The sequence below is a fragment of the Gadus morhua genome, chromosome 22, assembly GCF_902167405.1.
Source record: "Gadus morhua chromosome 22, gadMor3.0, whole genome shotgun sequence".
NCBI classification, from domain to species: domain Eukaryota; kingdom Metazoa; phylum Chordata; class Actinopteri; order Gadiformes; family Gadidae; genus Gadus; species Gadus morhua.
Window position 1 is genome coordinate 338,665 of NC_044069.1, and position 22,500 is coordinate 361,164.

Below are 22,500 nucleotides of genomic sequence, written 5' to 3' on the forward strand. Positions count from 1 at the left end.
AGACAGACAGAGTTGTGTGTGTGTGTGTGTGTGTGTGTGCGGGTGCGGGTGCGTGCGGCCCCCTCCTCCAGTATAACCTAGATCAAGGCTGTGATTGGCTGATTGACTGATTCAGGTTAGCTACATCATCACAGCTAGCGCTCTGTTTACCCAGAGTGCACCTTGTTACGCTCAACCAACAGCCAACCTACGTGAGTGTGGGGAGGGGGGGGTCCTTCCTGTTTGTTTAGCTGCCCCTTCCTCATCTTCCTCATCCTTCTCATCTCACTCGCAGTCTTCATCGTGCGCTAGTTCTCTGTGATTGGTCGGTTCCCCGCTGATCCTGAAGGTTTGATAAAGAGCTCAGGATCCGACCTGATTAGAGAGCACGCACGCACGCCCGCCCGCCCGCACGCACGCATGCACACGCACGCACGCACGCACGCACGTACACACACACACAAACACATACGCGCTCTTACACTTCAAAACAACATGAGTGGTGAAAATGAGTGTTGGTCTGTCGGCCGCGGGCAGATGCCCACAGACAGACAGAACCACAGACAGAACCGCAGGCAGAACCGCAGACAGAACCGCAGACAGAACCGCAGACAGAACCGCAGACAGAGAGAACCGCAGACAGAGGGAACCACAGACAGAGAGAACCGCAGACAGAGAGAACCGCAGACAGAGAGAACCACAGACGGAGAGAACCGCAGACAGAGAGAACCGCAGACAGAGAGAACCGCAGACAGAGAGAACCACAGACAGAACCACAGACAGAGAACCACAGACAGAACCACAGACAGAGAACCACAGACAGAACCACAGACAGAACCACGGACAGAGGGAACCACAGACAGAGAGAACCACAGACAGAACCACAGACAGAACCACAGACGGTGAACCGCAGACAGAACAACAGACAGAACCAGACAGAGAGAACCACAGACAGAACCACAGAAAGAGAGAACCTCTTATACCTTTGAGACCCAAGAGCATGATGACCTGTTTGAGACCTCTCTCTCTCTCTCTCTCTCTCTCTCTCCTGTAGGGTCTGGGGGGTCAAAGTTCACCATCGGTAAGTCCATCTGGCTGCTCTGGGCGCTGGTGTTCAACAACTCGGTTCCTGTGGAGAACCCGCGAGGAACCACCAGCAAGATCATGGTGAGTGGAGCCCGTCCCACCGGTGGCCATCTTAGTTCTACACACAGGATCAGAACCAAGATGGCCGCTGGCTGTTTCGGTCTCATAGGTTCCCTACCAATCTCCGTTACCACGGCGACTACCTGACTGGCTAACATCCCCCTTATCTTAAGGAAACATTTCAACTTAAGTAACTTAATCTTCCTGGTCAAACGTCCTTGGAAACGTCTCCTAAAGATCCACTCAGAGGCAGAGTAGGTCTCCCTTATCTTACGGGTTGATCAGAACTCAGTACATTCTTATCTTAAAGATCCACTCAGAGGCAGAGTAGGTCTCCCTTATCTTACGGGTTGATCAGAACTCAGTACATTCTTATCTTAAAGATCCACTCAGAGGCAGAGTAGGTCCCCCTTATCTTACTGGTTGATCAGAACTCAGTACATTCTTATCTTAAAGATCCACTCAGAGGCAGAGTAGGTCTCCCTTATCTTACGGGTTGATCAGAACTCAGTACATTCTTATCTTAAAGATCCACTCAGAGGCAGAGTAGGTCCCCCTTATCTTACTGGTTGATCAGAACTCAGTACATTCTTATCTTAAAGATCCGTTCAGAGGCAAAGTAGGTCTCCCTTATCTTACGGGTTGATCAGAACTCAGTACATTCTTATCTTAAAGATCCACTCAGAGGCAGAGTAGGCCTCCCTTACCTTACGGGTTGATCAGAACTCGGTACATTCTTATCTTAAAGATCCACTCAGAGGCAGAGTAGGTCTCCCTTATCTTACTGGTTGATCAGAACTCAGTACATTCTTATCTTAAAGATCCACTCAGAGGCAGAGTAGGTCTCCCTTATCTTACGGGTTGATCAGAGCTCAGTATATTCTTATCTTAAAGATCCACTCAGAGGCAGAGTAGGCCTCCCTTACCTTACGGGTTGATCAGAACTCGGTACATTCTTATCTTAAAGATCCACTCAGAGGCAGAGTAGGTCTCCCTTATCTTACTGGTTGATCAGAACTCAGTACATTCTTATCTTAAAGATCCACTCAGAGGCAGAGTAGGTCTCCCTTATCTTACGGGTTGATCAGAACTCAGTAGATTCTTATCTTAAAGATCCAATCAGAGGCAGAGTAGGACTCCCTTATCTTACGGGTTGATCAGAGCTCAGTATATTCTTATCTTAAAGATCCACTCAGAGGCAGAGTAGGTCTCCCTTATCTTACGGGTTGATCAGAAGAACTCAGTACATTCTTATCTTAAAGATCCACTCAGAGGCAGAGTAGGTCTCCCTTATCTTACGGGTTGATCAGAACTCAGTACATTCTTATCTTAAAGATCCACTCAGAGGCAGAGTAGGTCTCCCTTATCTTACGGGTTGATCAGAACTCAGTACATTCTTATCTTAAAGATCCACTCAGAGGCAGAGTAGGTCTCCCTTATCTTACGGGTTGATCAGAACTCAGTACATTCTTATCTTAAAGATCCGTTACACTTTTCTGTATCTCCTCCTTATCTTAAAGATCACTCTGAGCTGAAACAAGTTCTCTTGTTATGAAACTTACCTCTGGTGGTGCTGTGTGTTGGGGTGGTGCTGTTGGGTGGTGCTGTAGGGTGGTGCTGTTTGGTGGTGCTGTTGGGTGGTGCTGTTGGGTGGTGGGGGCTAACCTCTGGTGTTTCTCTGTGTTGGGTGGTGCTGTTGGGTGGTGCTGTTGGGTGGTGTAGGTGCTGGTTTGGGCGTTCTTCGCTGTCATCTTCCTGGCCTCCTACACGGCCAACCTGGCAGCCTTCATGATCCAGGAGGAGTACATCGACACCGTGTCCGGACTCAGCGACAAGAAGGTAGGTGGAGGAGGAGGAGGAGGAGGAGGGGGGGGGGGGGAGGAGGAGGAGGAGGTGGAGGTGGAGGTGGAGGAGGAGGAGGAGGAGGAGGGGGTGCCTTTCTTGACACTCAAGGTCACCTTACAAAATCAAACATTCATAATAGCAACCAAACAACAACAACAACAACAACAACAACAACAACAACAACAACAACAACAACAACAACAACATAATAAAACAGTGTGCAAGAGAAAAACAATGTGGTCATTCTAGTCCCAAGAATGCAACTGACTTAAAGGGAGTAGGCTTGGCTGAATAGACACGTTTTCAGGTGCGATTTGAAGGTGATGGAGCTGGAGTGCTGGATGTCATGAGGCAGAGAGTTCCAGAGGTGGGGAGACAATCTGAGAGAACGGGTGGGTGTCTTGACATGGAGGAGCTCGGTGAGATACTGAGGGGCAAGATCGTTGATGGCCTTGAAAGTGAGAAGCAGGATCTTGTAAATGATGCGATATTTAATGGGGAGCCGATGGAGTTGCTGCAGGACAGGTGTTATGTGACTGATGGAGGGGGTTTTAGTGAAATACGGGCTGCAAAGTTTGGTACCGGTTGTTATTTATGTATGGACTTGAGGTGGGAGAGAGGGTCGTGGAGGGTTTGATGGACAAGTAGAGTTTTTATTTTTTTCTTTGGCTCAAAACAAAGAAGCAGTAGCCTGACTGCTATGTTCAAGGCAGTATGTTTTTATGTTCGTTTAATTGCACTATAGGCTTTTTTTTTTGGATCACCCTGTTCTTTTATTTTTTTTTAAATAAAAGAATTGCGTTAATCGCGCGATAAAAAAATTAACGCCGTTAAATTTGGTTTGCGTTAACGCTGTTAATAACGCGTTTAACTGACGGCACTAATATATACTGATGCATTAGTAACCTGTAGATGATGTATTAGTACCCAGTAGATGATATATATACTGATGTATTAGTACCCAGTAGATGATATATATACTGATGTATTAGTACCCAGTAGATGATATATATACTGATGTATTAGTACCCAGTAGATGAGGTATATACTGATGTATTAGTACCCAGTAGATGAGGTATATATTGATGTATTAGTACCCAGTAGATGATGTATATACTGATGTATTAGTACCCAGTAGATGATATATATACTGATGTATAAGTACACAGTAGAAGATGTATATGCTGATGTATTAGTACCCAGTAGATGATATATATACTGATGTATAAGTACCCAGTAGAAGATGTATATACTGATGTATTCGTACCCAGTAGATGAGGTATATACTGATGTATTAGTACCCAGTAGATGATGTATATACTGATGTATTAGTACCCAGTAGATGAGGTATATACTGATGTATTAGTACCCAGTAGATGAGGTATATACTGATGTATTAGTACCCAGTAGATGATATATATACTGATGTATTAGTACCCAGTAGATGATGTATATACTGATGTATTAGTACCCAGTAGATGAGGTATATACTGATGTATTAGTACCCAGTAGATGATGTATATACTGATGTATTAGTACCCAGTAGATGAGGTATATACTGATGTATTAGTACCCAGTAGATGAGGTATATACTGATGTATTAGTACCCAGTAGATGAGGTATATACTGATGTATTAGTACCCAGTAGATGATGTATATACTGATGTATTAGTACCCAGTAGATGATGTATTAGTACCCAGTAGATGATGTACATATACTGATGTATTAGTACCCAGTAGATGATGTATATACTGATGTATTAGTACCCAGTAGATGATGTATATACTGATGTATTAGTACCCAGTAGATGATGTATATATACTGATGTATTAGTACCCAGTAGATGATGTATATACTGATGTATTAGTACCCAGTAGATGAGGTATATACTGATGTATTAGTACCCAGTAGATGATGTATTAGTACCCAGTAGATGATGTATATACTGATGTATTAGTACCCAGTAGATGATGTATATACTGATGTATTAGTACCCAGTAGATGATGTATATACTGATGTATTAGTACCCAGTAGATGAGGTATATACTGATGTATTAGTACCCAGTAGATGAGGTATATACTGATGTATTAGTACCCAGTAGATGATATATATACTGATGTATTAGTACCCAGTAGATGATGTATATACTGATGTATTAGTACCCAGTAGATGAGGTATATACTGATGTATTAGTACCCAGTAGATGATGTATATACTGATGTATTAGTACCCAGTAGATGAGGTATATACTGATGTATTAGTACCCAGTAGATGAGGTATATACTGATGTATTAGTACCCAGTAGATGAGGTATATACTGATGTATTAGTACCCAGTAGATGATGTATATACTGATGTATTAGTACCCAGTAGATGATGTATTAGTACCCAGTAGATGATGTACATATACTGATGTATTAGTACCCAGTAGATGATGTATATACTGATGTATTAGTACCCAGTAGATGATGTATATATACTGATGTATTAGTACCCAGTAGATGATGTATATACTGATGTATTAGTACCCAGTAGATGAGGTATATACTGATGTATTAGTACCCAGTAGATGATGTATTAGTACCCAGTAGATGATGTATATACTGATGTATTAGTACCCAGTAGATGATGTATATACTGATGTATTAGTACCCAGTAGATGATGTATATACTGATGTATTAGTACCCAGTAGATGATGTATATACTGATGTATTAGTACCCAGTAGATGATGTATATACTGATGTATTAGTACCCAGTAGATGATGTATATATACTGATGTATTAGTACCCAGTAGATGATGTATATACTGATGTATTGGTACCCAGTAGATGATGTATATATACTGATGTATTAGTACCCAGTAGATGATGTATATACTGATGTATTAGTACCCAGTAGATGATGTATATACTGATGTATTAGTACCCAGTAGATGATGTATATACTGATGTATTAGTACCCAGTAGATGATGTATTAGTACCCAGTAGATGAGGTATATACTGATGTATTAGTACCCAGTAGATGATGTATATACTGATGCTTTAGTACCCAGTAGATGACGTCAGTCCCCCCCCCACCCTCAGTTCCAGCAGCCCACTGAGCAGTACCCCCCCCTGAGGTTCGGCACGGTGCCCAATGGCAGCACAGAGGAGAACATCCGGTCCAACTACCCCAACATGCACCAGTTCATGACCCGCAACAACCAGAAGGGGGTGGAGGAGGCCATCGAGAACCTCAAGACCGGGTGAGGAGGGGGGAGGAGGAGGGGGGGAGGAGGCCATCGAGAACCTCAAGACCGGGTGAGGAGGGGGGAGGAGGAGGAGGGGGGGAGGAGGCCATCGAGAACCTCAACACCGGGTGAGGAGGGGGGTGGAGGAGGGGGGGAGAAGGGCATCGAGAACCTGAAGACCGGGTGAGGAGGGGGGAGGAGGAGGGGGGGAGGAGGCCATCGAGAACCTGAAGACCGGGTGAGGAGGGGGGAGGGAGGGGGGGAGGCCATCGAGAACCTGAAGACCGGGTGAGGAGCAGGGGGGAGGAGGAGGGGGGGAGGAGGAGGGGGGGAGGGAGGGGGGGGGGGGGAGGGGGAGGGAGTAGGGGGGAGGGAGGGAGGAGGAGGCCATCACGCACAGTGACACACTCACACTAACACACACACACGAGCATATGCATACTTCCAGAGCCGACAAGGCGGGGGTCAATGGGGCGTGTGGAACCATGTCTCTGCTCCTGTCCCCCCCTCAGCTCCCCCCTCCCCCCTCTCCCCCCTCCCCCCCAGACCCCAGTGCGCTCTCTCCTTCATGCAGCTAAGATTACTGTACCTCCCTCTTATGATTAGTTCTCTCTCTCTCTCTCTCTCTCTCTCTCTCTCCCTCCCTCCCTCTCTCTCCCTCTCTCTCTCTCTCTCTCTCTCTCTCTCTCTCTCTCTCTCTCTCTCTCCCTCCTCTCTCTCTCTCTCTCTCTCTCTCTCTCTCTCTCTCTCTCTCTCTCTCTCTCTATTCTTGGTCGTTTTCCTCTTTCATGTGTTTTTCGTCCACTTTTCAAAGAGTGTGAGAGCGTATTGAAGCTACATTAGCGTTCCTTCATGTCCTCCTCAGTGATTACATCATGACTCATTAGAGTAGAGGCAGGCTCTCTAACCTTCCTCCCCACCTCCTCTTCCTCTTCCCCCTCCTCCTCCTCCTCCCCTCCTCTCCTCCTCCTCCTCCTCTTCCTCCTCCTCCTCTTCCTCTTCCTCTTCCTCATCTTCCTCCTCTTCCTCTACCTCTCCCTTCTCCTCTCTTCCTCCTCTTCCTCCTCCTCTTCCTCTTCCCCCTCCTCTTCCTCCTCCTCCCTCTCCTCCTCCCCCTCCTCCTCTTCTTCCTCTCCTGCTCCTCCTCTCCTCCTCCTCCTCCTCCTCCCCCTCCTCTTCCTCCTCCTCCCTCTCCTCCTCCTCCCCCTCCTCTTCCTCCTCCTCCTCCTCTTCCTCCTCCTCCTCTTCCTCAGGAAGCTGGATGCCTTCATCTACGATGCGGCCGTGCTCAACTACATGGCCCGCAAGGACGAGGGCTGCAAGGTACACACGCGCACACACACACACGCACGCACGCACGCACGCACGCACGCACGCACGCACGCACGCACGCACGCACGCACATACACACACATACACACACACACACACACAGGTTAAGGCTGGCAGGGCTCTGTCTGTCTGTCTGTCTGTCTGTCTGTCTGTCTGTCTGTCTGTGCTCCATATCTGTGACCTATCTCATCTCTGAAAATATTTTAATCCTGTCCGTTGTACTGTGATGGTGGATAAAAATAAAGTATCAAAATGTGTGTGTGTGTGTGTGTGTGTGTGTGTGTGTGTGTGTGTGTGTGTGTGTGTGTGTGTGTGTGTGTGTGTGTGTGTGTGTGTGTGTGTGTGTGTGTGTGTTTCAGGTGATGACCATCGGCTCAGGGAAGGTGTTCGCCACGACGGGCTACGGCATCGCGCTGCACAAGACGTCCCGCTGGAAGAGACCCCTAGACCTGGCCCTGCTGCAGCTAGTGGGGGACGGTGAGGGGGAGGGGGAGTGGGTGAGAGTGGAGAGGGGGAGACCCCTGGACCTGGCCCTGCTGCAGCTAGTGGGGGACGGTGAGGGGGAGAGGGGGGAGGGGGAGACCCCTGGACCTGGCCCTGCTGCAGCTAGTGGGGGACGGTGAGGGGGAGAGGGAGTGGGTGAGAGTGGAGAGGGGGAGACCCCTGGACCTGGCCCTGCTGCAGCTAGTGGGGGACGGTGAGGGGGAGGGGGAGTGGGTGAGAGTGGAGAGGGGGAGACCCCTGGACCTGGCCCTGCTGCAGCTAGTGGGGGACGGTGAGGGGGAGAGGGGGGAGGGGGAGACCCCTGGACCTGGCCCTGCTGCAGCTAGTGGGGGACGGTGAGGGGGAGGGGGAGTGGGTGAGAGTGGAGAGGGGGAGACCCCTGGACCTGGCCCTGCTGCAGCTAGTGGGGGACGGTGAGGGGGAGAGGGGGGAGGGGGAGACCCCTGGACCTGGCCCTGCTGCAGCTAGTGGGGGACGGTGAGGGGGAGAGGGGGGAGGGGGAGGGGGAGACCCCTGGACCTGGCCCTGCTGCAGCTAGTGGGGGACGGTGAGGGGGAGAGGGGGGAGGGTGAGGGGGAGACCCCTGGACCTGGCCCTGCTGCAGCTAGTGGGGGACGGTGAGGGGGAGAGGGTGAGGGGGAGACCCCTGGACCTGGCCCTGCTGCGGCTAGTGGGGGACGGTGAGGGGGTGAGGGGGGAAGGGGGGAGAGGGTAGTGAGGGGGAGGGTGGTGAGGGGGGGAGGGGGAGACTCTCTGTGATGTGGGGGCTCACCTTGAGAGGAGCTTCTTGTGTATGAGCTGTCCCGAGGCGACCCAGAGCCTCTGATCTCCTCTCTCAGAGCTCAGACGCATTTCTCGGTTTCTTTCTCTTATTTTGCTGTTTGTGCTTTTTTGGTCGTTCTATTTTCCGTGCCCTGATCTCCATTTTTGGTTTCTCGCATTAATTAATTCCCCTCTGTCGTCTAAAATCTGCTTCTTTAACAGGATCCATTCCTCCTGGAGCGTGCTGCAGCATTAGCATATCATTAGCATACGTTCAGCACTTTGAATTCTTGGAATGCGTCAACATAAGCATTAGTGGATTATAGGTGGAAGCATGATAGCGCCGGCGCTTTATAGGCCAACATCAGAATGGGCTACGCTGTATAGCTTAGCTGGCTAACAGGAGCATTGTCTCCATAGCCTATACTTGCCTGTAGCATTCTAAGCCTGCAGTAGCATTGTTGAGTCTATCCAGAGAGAGGGAGAGAGTCCTTTGATCACGAGGGACGTTATCAGTTTCCTGTCTCCGTAGCATCATTAGCGCAGTAGCTTGGGAGACCTAGCGGGTAAGTCTCTGTGCAGGTCTGTCTTCAGACCCCCCCCCCTGGAGAGAGGCCTCAGTACCCGTCTGTCCCCCCCCCCCCCCCCCCCCCCCCTGGAGAGAGGGGTCCCACTACCCCCTCCTCCCCCTCCTCTTAAGCTTTATTTGTTTTCTCCACAGATGAGATCGACATGTTGGAGCGACTCTGGCTGTCGGGGATCTGCCACAATGACAAGATCGAGGTGAACCATATTAGGGGTTAGACAGTACAGAGCAGGTGGGTGTTGGACAGTAGAGACAGGTCATGAAGGATCAGGTAGGGGTTAGACAGTACAGAGACGGCTCATTAAGGAGCAGGTAGGGGTTAGACAGTACAGAGACAGGTCATTAACGAGCAGGTAGGGGTTAGACAGTACAGAGACAGGTCATTAAGGAGCAGGTAGGGGTTAGACAGTACAGAGACAGGTCGTTAAGGAGCAGGTAGGGGTTAGACGGTACAGAGACAGGTCATTAAGGAGCAGGTAGGGGTTAGACAGTACAGAGACAGGTCATTAAGGAGCAGGTAGGGGTTAGACAGTACAGAGACAGGTCATTAAGGAGCAGGTAGGGGTTAGACAGTACAGAGACAGGTCATTAAGGAGCAGGTAGGGGTTAGACAGTACAGAGACAGGTCATTAAGGACCATGTAGGGTTAGACAGTACAGAGACAGGTCATTAAGGAGCAGGTAGGGGTTAGACAGTACAGAGACGGGTCATTAAGGAGCAGGTAGGGGTTAGACAGTACAGAGACAGGTCGTTAAGGAGCAGGTAGGGGTTAGACAGTACAGAGACAGGTCATTAAGGAGCAGGTAGGGGTTAGACAGTACAGAGACAGGTCGTTAAGGAGCAGGTAGGGGTTAGACAGTACAGAGACAGGTCATTAAGGAGCAGGTAGGGGTTAGACAGTACAGAGACAGGTCATTAAGGTGCAGGTAGGGGTTAGACAGTCGCTATGGCGACGGGCCAGTCATGCTAGTGGTGATTGACAGGCCCTCTCAGCCCTGTGTCATGGGTACCCCTCTCCTCCCCCCCCCGGTCTCCTAGGTGATGAGCAGTAAGCTGGACATCGACAACATGGCGGGGGTCTTCTACATGCTGCTGGTGGCCATGGGCCTCAGCATGCTGGTGTTCGCCTGGGAGCACCTGGTCTACTGGAAGCTACGGCACTGCATGACCCGCTCCGGCGGAATGGACTTCCTCCTGGCGCTGAGCCGGGTGAGTTAGAGACCTATACATATAGAATTATAGAGCTATATGTATAGAGCTAAACGTATGTATATATCTGATCTATACATATAGAATTATAGAGCTATACGTATAGAGCTATACGTCTGTACATATCTGATCTATACATATAGAATTATAGAGCTAAACGTATGTATATATCTGATCTATACATATAGAATTATAGAGCTATACGTATGTATATATCTGATCTATACATATAGAATTATAGAGCTATACGTATGTATATATCTGATCTATACATTTAGAATTATAGAGCTATACGTATGTATATATCTGATCTATACATATAGAATTATAGAGCTATACGTATGTATATATCTGATCTATACATATAGAATTATAGAGCTATACGTATGTACATATCTGATCTATACATATAGAATTATAGAGCTATACATATGTATATATCTGACCTATACATATAGAATTATAGAGCTATACGTATGTACATATCTGACCTATACATATAGAATTATAGAGCTATACGTATGTACATATCTGATCTATACATATAGAATTATAGAGCTATACGTATGTATATATCTGATCTATACATATAGAATTATAGAGCTATACGTATGTATATATCTGATCTATACATATAGAATTATAGAGCTATACGTATGTATATATCTGATCTATACATATAGAATTATACAGCTATACGTATGTACATATCTCGGGATGGGGATCCAAACACGGATCTATCAAGGACCCGGGTCCACTTTTTTCAAAATCCGAAAATCATTACCGTTTGGGCTTATCGATGCCACTATCGAGTCCCGTCCCTCCCATTCTTTTCCGCCCGTAGGTCCTGTAACGTAATAGTGTCCCTCGAGTCGCCTCACGGCATTCAAGTCAAATCAATCCAATCACTGCAGCGTGTCCACCAATGTTTTTGAATGAAATTGTAAGCAAACAGGTATTACCAGTAAAACAAGTGAAGTCCGGCGGTTAACTTTGCTCGCGAGGATGGCTGAACGGGCGAAAAGGGCGAAAATCATTTATTGTAAAGGGGGGAACACAGCCTCAATGGCCAACCACATTCGCATTGTGCATCAAATAAAGGCCAATTGCAGTACCTTCGACTGTCTCCGAGTTTAAAAGACTGTCTCCTCCGTCTCCTGTCGCACCACAGACGGGCCTGTCTTAATCATCCACTCAAACTACGAGCGGTAATCGCACACATTGACATTTTCGCTAGTCTCTGACTCCCGTCAGTTACAAATAGTTATCCAATTGTGAAATCGGTGTTGTATCGGCAGCATACAAGCTAGTTATCTTAAAAAGTATATAAAGTTTCAGATGTGCTGCGTGATGATGTGTTGAGGTTGGTTCAGTAAAATGACTGTTGGTTATCATGATGCGTTCAAATATAACATAAAGAAACAGTAAATTGAGTTTTTGGTGAGAAACATGAGTAATACTGTATTACTCATGTTTCTGTATTACTAATACAGTTGTATAGTGCTCTAATAATTTTAGTATGTATAATTAAAACTACTGATGACAATATTTATTAAGAATTACATATTACATTTTAAATACAATTATTTATTTCCTAACTATTTTCCTCATCACTAAAACGCGTCATATTTCCACCAATTAATAGAAAAGTATCGATAAAGACTCGGATCGTTAAGGAGTAATCGATAAAGGTATCGATATCTATAAATATTAACGATCCCCATCCCTATATATATCTGATCTATACATATAGAATTATAGAGCTACATGTATGTATATATCTGATCTATACTTATAGAATTATAGAGCTATATGTATGTATATATCTGATCTATACATATAAAAGTATAGAGCTATATGTATGTATATATCTGTTACATACATATAGAATTATAGAGCTATATGTATGTATATAATGTATGTATCTATCTATATGTGCCGTGTTCACCCGACTATAATACGACCCTCAATATAAGACTAATTTTGTGAAAAAAAAAACTTTTTGCGGACAATTTTGTTTTCTTCAGAAATTATTTTATTTGAAAATTCTAGTCATAATTCATTGGAAAAATTTTTTTAACACCATTGATTCAATATTTGGATAAATTTGTCACAAAATTTAAAACACACTGAACACCGTCAAGAATCATCGCTGTGGCGCCCTCTAGTGTTCCCCCTGCTCTCCCTGTTGATTCATGCTGTGGCACCCTCTAGCGCCCTCTAGTGTTCTCCCTGTTGATTCATCGCTGTGGCGCCCTCTAGTGTTCCCCCTGCTCTCCCTGTTGATTCATCGCTGTGGCGCCCTCTAGTGTTCCCCCTGCTCTCCCTGTTGTTCCATAATTTTTTCTACATCGCGGATATCAGACCACCATACTCAGATGTATATTTAGAACAAAAACATTGTCTTATATTCAGATGACTAAGGGATCTATCTATCTATCTATCTATCTATCTATCTATCTATCTATCTATCTATCTATCTATCTATCTATCTATCTATCTATCTATCTATCTATCTATCTATCTATCTATCTATCTATCTGTGTATCTGTGTATATATATATATATATATATATATATCTCCTCTCCTCAGGAGGTGAGGAGAGGAGATAAAAGGAGAGGAGGGAGGAGGTGAGGTCGGATCAGGGAGTGTGGGGGAGGAGCAGAGGAGGGGGGAGGCTGGGTTCTGAGTCTGTAGCAGAGAAGGTTGGGTCTGATTCAACATGACAGCTGCTTCAATCCCTTGGTTCTGAACAGGAGACACTTGGACGTGTCGGTCAGACACAATTTGTTCCACCCTCTCTGTCTGAGGATAAGCCGTCTCTCCGGACGGACCTGTTAGACTACCTGCGCTGCTGGGGGCTAACGTAGCTGTCAGAATTGGCCCACATAATGGTAGCACAAACAAAACTAAAGGTAGAAGATATTACATTAGCACCGACTGTAAATGTGTGCTGAATTTTGCACACGGTCTGCTAGCGCTGTAGCCAACAGTCTGCTAGCGATGTAGCCTACGGTCGACTAGCGCTGTAGCCTATGGTCTGCTAGTGCTGTAGCCAACAGTCTGCTAGCGCTGTAGCCTACAGTCTGCTAGCGCTGTAGCCCACAGTCTGCTAGCGCTGTGGCCTACGGTGTGCTAGCGCTGTGGCCTACGGTCTGCTAGCGCTTTAGCCTACACTGTAGCTTATGGTCTGCTAGCGCTGTGGCCTATAGTCTGCTAGCGCTGTGGCCTACGGTGTGTTAGCGCTGTAGCCTACACTGTAGCCTACGGTCAGCTAGCGCTGTAGCCCACAGTCTGATAGCGCTGTAACCTCCGCTGTAGCCTACGGTCTGCTAGCGCTGTGGCCCCCGGCCTAGTAGCGCTGTAGCCTACGCTGTAGCCTACAGTGTGCTAGCGCTGTGGCCTATGGTGTGCTAGCGCTGTGGCCTACAGTGTGCTAGCGCTTTAGCCTACGGTCTGCTAGCGCTGTAGCCCACAGTCTGATAGCGCTGTAGCCTATGCTGTAGCCTACTGTCTGTTAGCGCTGTAGCCCACAGTCTGATAGCACTGTGGCCTACACTGTAGCCTACGGTCTGCTAGCGCTGTGGCCTACGGTGTGCTAGCGCTGTGGCCTACTGTGTGCTAGCGCTGTGGCCTACGGTGTGCTAGCGCTGTGGCCTATGGTCTGCTAGCGCTGTGGCCTACTGTGTGCAAGCGCTGTGGCCTACGGTCTGCTAGCGCTGTGGCCTACGGTGTGCTAGCGCTGTGGCCCCCGGCCGTCTGACCCGTCCGTCTCTCCAGGGGATGTACAGCTGCTGCCGCTTCGAGGACGAGACGTCCCCGCCCGGGCTCCAGGGCTCGCTGCCACTGTACCACACCGTGGCCCCCGCTGGCCCCCAGCAGCACCTCGTCACCGCCACCGTCACCAACACCACCGCCATCGCCATGGTGACGCAGCAGCAGCAGCCGGCGCAGGGCCAGGCCTATACCCTGCTGCCGGGCTCCCCGCCCCCCCCCCACTCGGCCGTGGCCCTGGGGCCCTCCACCAGCCCCCTGCTGGAGGGCCCCATGCCCTGCTCCTCCTTCCTGCCCCGCCACGACCGGCGCCTGGCCGTGGTGGACCGCTGGAACCGGCCCAAGGAGAAGAGCGGGGGGGGCCCCGGGGCCCCCGGGGGGGGCGTCGGGATCGGGGGCCTCGCCGGGGGCATCACAGAGCTTCAGGCTCCGCCCCCGCCGCTCCAACACAGCCTGGGCCCGCCCTGGACCCTGCCTGGAGGGGGAGGGGGGGGGCCCGGGGTCCGGGCTGCAGCGGGGGACCCCGGGCTGGACGAGTACAAGCGGTACTACGGGCCAATCGACCCCGAGGGCCTGGGGCCCGCTGCGGAGCCCCCGCCGGGGCCCGGCCAGCAGACCCCCCAGGCCAACCCGCGGGGGGGCCCCAAGGGCCTGCCCCGACCGCCCCCTCCCAAGGCCCCCCCGCAACCCGCGCCGGGACATGTGATCTCCAAGCCCCCCCCCCTGCTGGCGGCCTCCCCCCAGCGCAGGGCCTCCTCCTCCTCCTCCTTCTGGAGGAGGGGCAGCCTGGGGCCCCCCCGCAGGGAGAGCTCCACGGGGCCGCTGTACGAGAACATCCTGCCCCTGGGGAGGCGCGGGGGGGGGCGCTACCCCGCCAGGGAGGCCCTGGGGAGACGGGGCCAGAGACCCCCGCCTCCTCTCCCGCTGCCCGTCTCCCTCTCCTCCCCCACGCACACCCCCACCACGCCCTCCTCCCCGCGCCGCTTCTCCTCCTCCGGCTCCAGCGCCTCCTCCTCCTCTTCGTCCTCCTCTTCGTCCTCCTCCTCGTCCTCGTCCCGCTCCCGCTCCCGCTCCTCCCCGTCCTCCTGCTCCTCCTCCTACGACTCCTCCCTGAGCTTCCGGTACCGCGCCGGGGACCGCCAGGCCGACCCGGCCGAGGACTCGGACCTCCTCACGGAGGAGTCCGGCCTGCTGGCCGCCGCCGCCGCCGCCGCGCGCAGGAAGGCGCGCTCCCGCCGCACCTCGTCACGCTCGCTGCCCTGCAGCCCGCCGCCGCCGCCGCCGCTGCCGCCGCGCAAGCCCCGCCCCCCGAGGGAGGAGCTGAGGGGGCGGGCCGACGGCCAGCTGGCCCAGCTGCAGGAGTGGTGGGCCAGCTGGGGGGAGCGGGGGCGGGACAGGGGCCCGCCGCCGCCGCCGGCCCGCCAGGAGAAGGGCCGGCAGAAGGAGCGCGAGCAGGAGCGCCGGAGGAGGAGGAAGGGGAGGAAGAGCAAGAAGAGGGAGGAGCGGGAGCGGGAGAGGGAGAGGGAGCGCAAGCACCGCAAGGCCAAGAGGAGGAAGAAGAAGGAGGCCAGGAAGAGGGAGAGGAAGAGGGCGGAGCAGGAGGCGGGCCAGCCGGAGAAGAGGGAGGAGTCCTACCGCAAGAAGAGCGAGAGCTCGGTCCGGAGCTACGGCTGGGACCTCCCGGGGGAGGAGCCCAGGGGGGAGGAGCCCAGGGGGGAGGAGGGGGGAGACCAGGGGGACGGGAGGAGCAGGGAGCGGCCGTACCGCCGGAGGGACAGCAAGGCCCTCCCCGACGCCAGCGGCAAACCCACCTCCTCCGTCAAGTTCTGGGGCGCCGGGACCCCCGCGCTGGGGGCCCCCGCGCTGGGGGCCCCCACGCTGGGGGCCGGCCCGGCGGCCTTCCTCCCCCCGCTGCCTCCCCTTTCCAAGCCCCGCAGGAGTAGAGGCTCGGACAGGGAGGGGGAGGAGAGGGAGGGGGAGAAGAGGGAGGGGGAGAAGAGGGCTCTGCTCGGGAGGGGCGGGAGAGCAGGAGGGGGGGAGGGGGGAGGGGGGCTCCATCCCAAGGAGGGGCGGTCCTTCCAGGAGTGGGCGTCGGAGGCGGAGGACGACGACTCTGAGGACGAGGGGAGGAGGAGGGAGGCGCGAGGGGGGAGGAGGGGGGAGGCGCGAGGGGGGAGGAGAGGGGCGGGGCGCACGGCCTCGGAGGAGGAGAGGGAGCGCGACGAGGTGATCGGGATCTACTCGGACAACGAGGGCTCCTCGGGGGAGTTCGGGAAGTTCGAGAGGTACTGGGAGGGCCACGAGAGCCGGGCGGTGGGCGGCATCGGGGGCGGGGGCTGGTTCTTCGGCACGTACCCCTCCAGGGACAAGTCCGGGAGCGTCACCTCCAGGGAGGACCCCTCCCCGCGCTGGGGGGGCGGGGAGAGCGGCTGGGTGTCAGGGGGAGGAGGGGGAGGAGGGGGAGACGGCCAGGGGGGAGGCCGGCCCGGAGAAAGAGAAGATAGAAGTCGGGGTCCAGGATCGCACTGGCCCCCGCCCCCCCTCACGCCGCCGCCCCCCCGCCGCTACTGGTCCGTGGACAAGCTCCACGTCCAGGACGAGAAGCCCAGGAGGCGGGCCCAGGACCGGGGGCGGGGCCCGGCGGCCTGCTCCTCCTGCTACTCCCCCCCGCCCCCGCAGCCCCCGGCGGCGCCCTGGGTCTCCTCCCGGAGCCAGGAGGAGCTGTTCCAGCACTGCCAGAGCTTCGGCGGCGCCCCCAGGGCCCAGCGCCTCTCCTCCTCTTCCTCCCGGCCCGAGCGCCCGCAGAACCCGTCCCGGTCCGGCAGCCGGTCCGACCTGGCGCCCCGCCGGGTGTCCCGGTCGGGGCGCGGCCGGCGGACCTCCTCCCCGCCGCCGCTGCTCCCCGACCCGCCGGCCCCTCTCCCCGCGCTGCCGGCGCCCCCTCCCTCCGCCGCCCACGCCCCCCCGCCGTCGTCCTCCTCGGTGTCCTCCCCCTCGGGGGTCTCCTTCACCCCCGGGGCCCCCCAGCCCGCCTCCGTGGCCTCAGCGAGTGCCAAGCTGCAGTACCAGAGGCTGCGCGGCGGGCCCCCCCGGCGCCCCCCGTCGCCCCGCCTTCCGCTGGAGGCCCGCAGCCTGTGCTCCCGGAGGGGCTCGGCCCAGTTCTCCAGCGTGGAGAGCGAGGTGTGAGGCCCCGCGGTGTGAGGCCCCGCGGGAGGGGAGCGTCTGTCTCGGGGACCACGCCGGGGGGACCTCGTCACCGACACTGAGCCCTTCCTTAGAACAAGAGCTCCGGCACAACCCACGAGGAACCGGCGAACGACATTGAGCCAATCACACGCCATAGAGCTGAAGAGTTGGAGACGGCGGCCGCCTCCCGTTTACGGACAGAAACACGACGACAACAGCACGACACGAACACTCCAAACCATCCGCTGGGATTCCTCTGCGACCGCCGGTCAAGGGCTTAGGGTGCTGCTGTCAGACGTCCACAAGGTTCCGACGCTTCCTGAGGGCTCACAACCTTTGTACCACTGTGTTCACCGCTCTCAGAAGCCTGCCACGCAACCTGGCGCTCACAAAGAAGGGAGTGTTTGTTCACCCTCTTCTTCTTTCTGATGGACTGAAGCGCTTCGCTCCCCTTTGCTTTCCCCTCTACGGACTGTTTACACCCTGCGGAGCTGGGACGCCCTCCAGGCGGTGTTGTGGTGTGGAGCCACCTGTTGCCCAGGCAGCCGGGTGGTGTTGAGCCACCTGTTGCCCAGGCAGCCGGGTGGCGAGGACGGGGACCACGGGTCCGTCGTCTGTCCTGTCCTGCGGGGAGGACACGGACTACGGGTCGGTCCTCACTGTATTGTTTCGTCATGCCGGTTCAGCGCTTTAATTACTGATGGGTTGTGTTGTTTATTTCGTACCCCTGTTGTTTATTCGTTTGTTTCTCTATTTCCCGTTAGCTTTGCTTCTCCGGAATTCTGGATTTGTTTGATTTTTCAGTTCCTTTTTCCGCCTCCCCTCCTCCTCCTCCTCTTCCTCCCTCTCCTCCTCCTCCCTCTCCTCCCCCTCCTCCTCCTCCCCTCCTCCTCCCTCTCCTCCTCCTCCTCCTCCTCCTCCTCCCCCTCCTCCTCCCCTCCTCCTCCTCCTCCTCCTCCTCCCTCTCCTCCCCCTCCTCCTCCCTCTCCTCCTCCCCCTCCCCCTCCTCCTCCTCTTCCTCCCTCTCCTCCTCCTCCCCCTCCTCCTCCTCCTCTCCTCCTCCCCTCCTCCTCCTCCTCATCTGCGCCTCCCCTCCTCCCCTCTTCCTCCCCTCCTCCTCCCCCTCCTCCACTCCTGCGCCTCCCCTCCTCCCCTCCTCCTCATTTCCTCCTCTCCTCCTGCTCCTCCTCTCCTCCTCCTCTCCTCCTCCCCCACCTCCTCTCCTCCTCTCCTCCTCCTCCTCCCCTCCTCCTCCTCACCTCCCCTCCTCCTCTCCCCCCTCCTCCTCTCCTCCCCTCCTCTCCTCCTCCTCCTCCTCCTCCCCTCCTGCGCCTCCCCTCCTCCTCCCCTCCTCCTCCTCACCTCCCCTCCTCCTCTCTCCCCTCCTCCTCTCCTCCCCTCCTCCTCCCCCCCCTCCTCTCCTCCTCCTCCTCCCCTCCTGCGCCTCCCCTCCTCCTCCCCTCCTCCTCCTCCTCCTCTTCTGCGCCTCCCCTCCTCCTCCCCTCCTCCTCCTCTTCCTCCCTCTCCTCCCCCTCCTCCTCCTGCTCCTCCCCACCTCCTCCTCTCCTCCTCCGCCTCCCCTCCTGCTCCTCCCCTCCTCCTCATTTCCTCCTCTCCTCCTCTCCTCCTCCCCCACCTCCTCCTCCCCTCCTCCTCCCCCACCTCCTCCTCCCCTCCTCCTCACCTCCCCTCCTCCTCCCCCCCCTCCTCCTCCTCCTCCCCTCGCTGTGCCTCCTCGTTGTGTTTTCAGCGCTGTGTTTCCTCGACAACAGGGTAAGTCCACTGTGACTGATATTCAGCTAGCTTAATGACGAGCTGCGTGCCAAACTCAAACACGTTAATCTGTGATGTTAGCTACTGTGTTCTAATCCCATGGAAGCCTTTTCCATTTGACATTCTTGCAAGCACACGCACACGTGGACAACAGACGAGCGTACGGACACGGAGAACGACAAACGTCCACTTTATACAAACGCCTCGATGTGTCCGCTGGAAAAACCTTTTCTCTCGAGCAATACGTTGGTCTCTCATTTCACGTTGGTAGTTTCTGTTGTTTGAAAGCATTATTTGACCTCTGTCTAGTCGTGGCTGTAATCGGTGGTGTTTGGTGTATCAAGACAAATGTATCAAAGCCTAATAAGATGTAAAGCACTGTGCCATGAGGTTCATGAAACCCTCTCAACCCCCCTGGGGGAAGCCACCACTCAGCGGCCCCTCCCTACCCAACCCTGCCGGCGCCACGTCCAGCTAGCCGCGAGCGTTAGCCGCGAGCGTTAGCCGCGAGCGTTGGCCAGGGCGCACAGCGAGGGATCTGCTGCTCTGCCATCACACCTCGGCAGGCGGCCATCTTGTTTAAAATGACTTTATTTTCCTCTCTCTGTTTACCTGAGCCAGTTGATGCTAATGGAGGGTCTGAATCAAACACGCTGTGCATTGAATGAATCCTCAGAGACGAGAAGTGCTAGAGATGCCTGGAGGTGAAATACGTTTGAATATTAGATGGTGCTAAATTGTTGTTTGTTTTTTGTGTCCAGATAAGATGACTCTTATTTGCGCAGGGAATCGTATCGTGTGTTCTTCAGTCTCCTGGCGTTTGTTGGCTTCATGCTTCAGTGAAAAAAGTTTCTAGTTGTTGGGAAGATGTCGGATAACGTTGTGCGCAACGGTCACGTGTGATGAAAAATAAAAGGTAAACTAGTGAAAATGTGGTCAAAACCAAGTTGGAAGAATAGAGTAGCAGCTCCGAAAAAAACAGCGCAGCAGAATATTTTTTTATTCCATCCTCGAGTCACATTTGAGCTGCAACCAGCCGCTACACTCTGATGTCAAGACATTAGCGAGAACTAAAGTAATCTTAGTCCTCATCCCGTGCCGAGGGGCCAGCGTGAGCATTATGACACCGCGGCGTCGCGTTAGCATCGCACCAGCGCTGACCGCTGCCCCCAGAACAAGTTGAATGATTATTATTATTGATTATCGTTAATCAGCTCCTGCTTTACCCTGAGCTGCGTCCGAGCCATAACTTACTTCAGTCAAAGAACGCAGGAAAAAGAATGAAAGTTGAAATTCAAAACAGGAATTTGATGTGTAAAGTTTGTCTTTATTTAAAAAAAGAAATCTAGCTATATCTCATAATATATATTTGTGGAGTTGGGTAGTATTATAGAAAATTGTTTTCGCTTTTGATATCTACGGTTATATTCTTTCTGGTTTCAGTAACATAGCTGTGCTTATCTGTTAAAAACCCAAATGCTCAATTTGATCATTTATTCTTCAAACTTTTAAAATAAATTGTAAGCATATATCTGTATGTTAACCAGGATCATTAACGCTTTACCATTTGCTACCAGAAGTCAGGTGAAGAGCAGACTTTAATTTCATACCACAAAGGATGATCGGTAGGACTGTTCTTGGAAGACCTGCAATCTTAGATCGCTTTGGTGGATCTTTTGGTTATTTTCCAACATGTCCGCCGCAGGCGTCAGTTGGACTCAATCTAATACTTCCCGCCTGAAATCATTGACTCAAGCCGCGATTGGACAGAAGCGTAGCACAGCGCCGGCTAGCAGAGGGAACTCTAAGCTATCTTTTTAGATTCTAATGAGCCGACTAGTTCTTCTTCCCCTTCTCCATTCTCTCCTCCTGTCCTCCCTTTGTCCATGTGTGTCTGCAATTGTAAAGCTGGTCTATTTTTAAGAAAAAAAAAACGATTAACTGCATCTGTGGATATATTTATTTCATCTGAAAAAAGAAGTGCATATCTAAATATATATATGAGAGTATATTTCAAGAGGTTAAAATCTATGTTCTATAAGTTTGTCTACTAAATTTACAGTATGATCTGTGTCTTTCTGATCTGTACGTCTGTCTTTCTTTGTGTCGATACCTTCCGCGTGGAGACGGACTCCGGTGTGTAGCTGTGTGGTCGCCCCCCATTAGGACTGACCCCCTCTGAGCCGTTAGCTGTTTAGCCCTCTGACCCCCAGCTAACTAGCTTTAGCATGGAGACACTGGCCTGGGTCTGAGTGTACCGGACGGGCTTTCATCTCAATACTGTTACCATTCAAGTATTTTTCCGCTGGTCGATTTACGTGAAATTCTGCACGAGAACCAGATTTGACCTTTTATACCAAACGGTTTGAATGACTCGTTTTTTACTTTCAGTGCCAACGCCACCCAGTGATGAACCTAGAGCAGTCCGGACGTGTTCAGCTGTGGAGAGTAGAGCCCACCCAGCGATGAGCCTAGACCAGTCCAGAAGTTTTCAGCTGTGGAGAGTAGAGCCTCCCAGTGATGAACCTACACCAGCCCGGTTGGTTCAGCTGTGGAGAGTAGAGCCCACCCAGCTGAGCCTAGACCAGTCCGGACATGTTCAGCTGTGGAGAGTAGAGCCCACCCAGCTGAGCCTAGAACAGTCCGGTTGGTTCAGCTGTGGAGAGTAGAGCCTCCAAGGGATGAACCTAGACCAGCCCGGTTGGTTCAGCTGTGGAGAGTAGAGCCTCCCAGTGATGAACCTAGACTAGTCCAGTTGGTTCAGCTGTGGAGAGTAGAGCCTCCCAGTGATGAACCTAGACCAGTCCGGTTGGTTCAGCTGTGGAGAGTAGAGCCTCCCAGTGATGAACCTAGACCAGCCCGGTTGGTTCAGCTGTGGAGAGTAGAGCCTCCCAGTGATGAACCTAGACCAGCCTGGTTGGTTCAGTTGTGGAGAGTAGAGCCTCCCAGTGATGAACCTAGACCAGCCCGGTTGGTTCAGCTGTGGAGAGTAGAGCCTCCCAGTGATGAACCTAGACCAGCCTGGTTGGTTCAGTTGTGGAGAGTAGAGCCTCCCAGTGATGAACCTAGACCAGTCCGGTTGGTTCAGTTGTGGAGAGTAGAGCCTCCCAGTGATGAACCTAGACCAGCCCGGTTGGTTCAGCTGTGGAGAGTAGAGCCTCCCAGTG

General features: G+C 52.6%; 1 protein-coding gene across 1 annotated transcript in view; it reads left to right on the plus strand.

Annotated features, from left to right (window-relative positions):
* LOC115536003 (uncharacterized) overlaps positions 1–17,560 on the plus strand; it is a 75,590-nt gene extending 58,030 nt beyond the window's left edge. Inside the window, exons 7-17 of the mRNA XM_030347660.1 lie at positions 231–282; positions 970–1,146; positions 2,848–2,964; positions 6,061–6,221; positions 7,460–7,529; positions 7,898–8,015; positions 9,526–9,587; positions 10,429–10,599; positions 14,381–16,513; positions 16,583–16,963; positions 17,054–17,560. Of these exons, the coding sequence (XP_030203520.1) occupies positions 231–282; positions 970–1,146; positions 2,848–2,964; positions 6,061–6,221; positions 7,460–7,529; positions 7,898–8,015; positions 9,526–9,587; positions 10,429–10,599; positions 14,381–16,513; positions 16,583–16,963; positions 17,054–17,560 (3,949 nt within the window). The remainder of the gene's footprint in view (positions 1–230; positions 283–969; positions 1,147–2,847; positions 2,965–6,060; positions 6,222–7,459; positions 7,530–7,897; positions 8,016–9,525; positions 9,588–10,428; positions 10,600–14,380; positions 16,514–16,582; positions 16,964–17,053) is intronic.
* Positions 17,561–22,500: the final 4,940 nt, after the last annotated feature.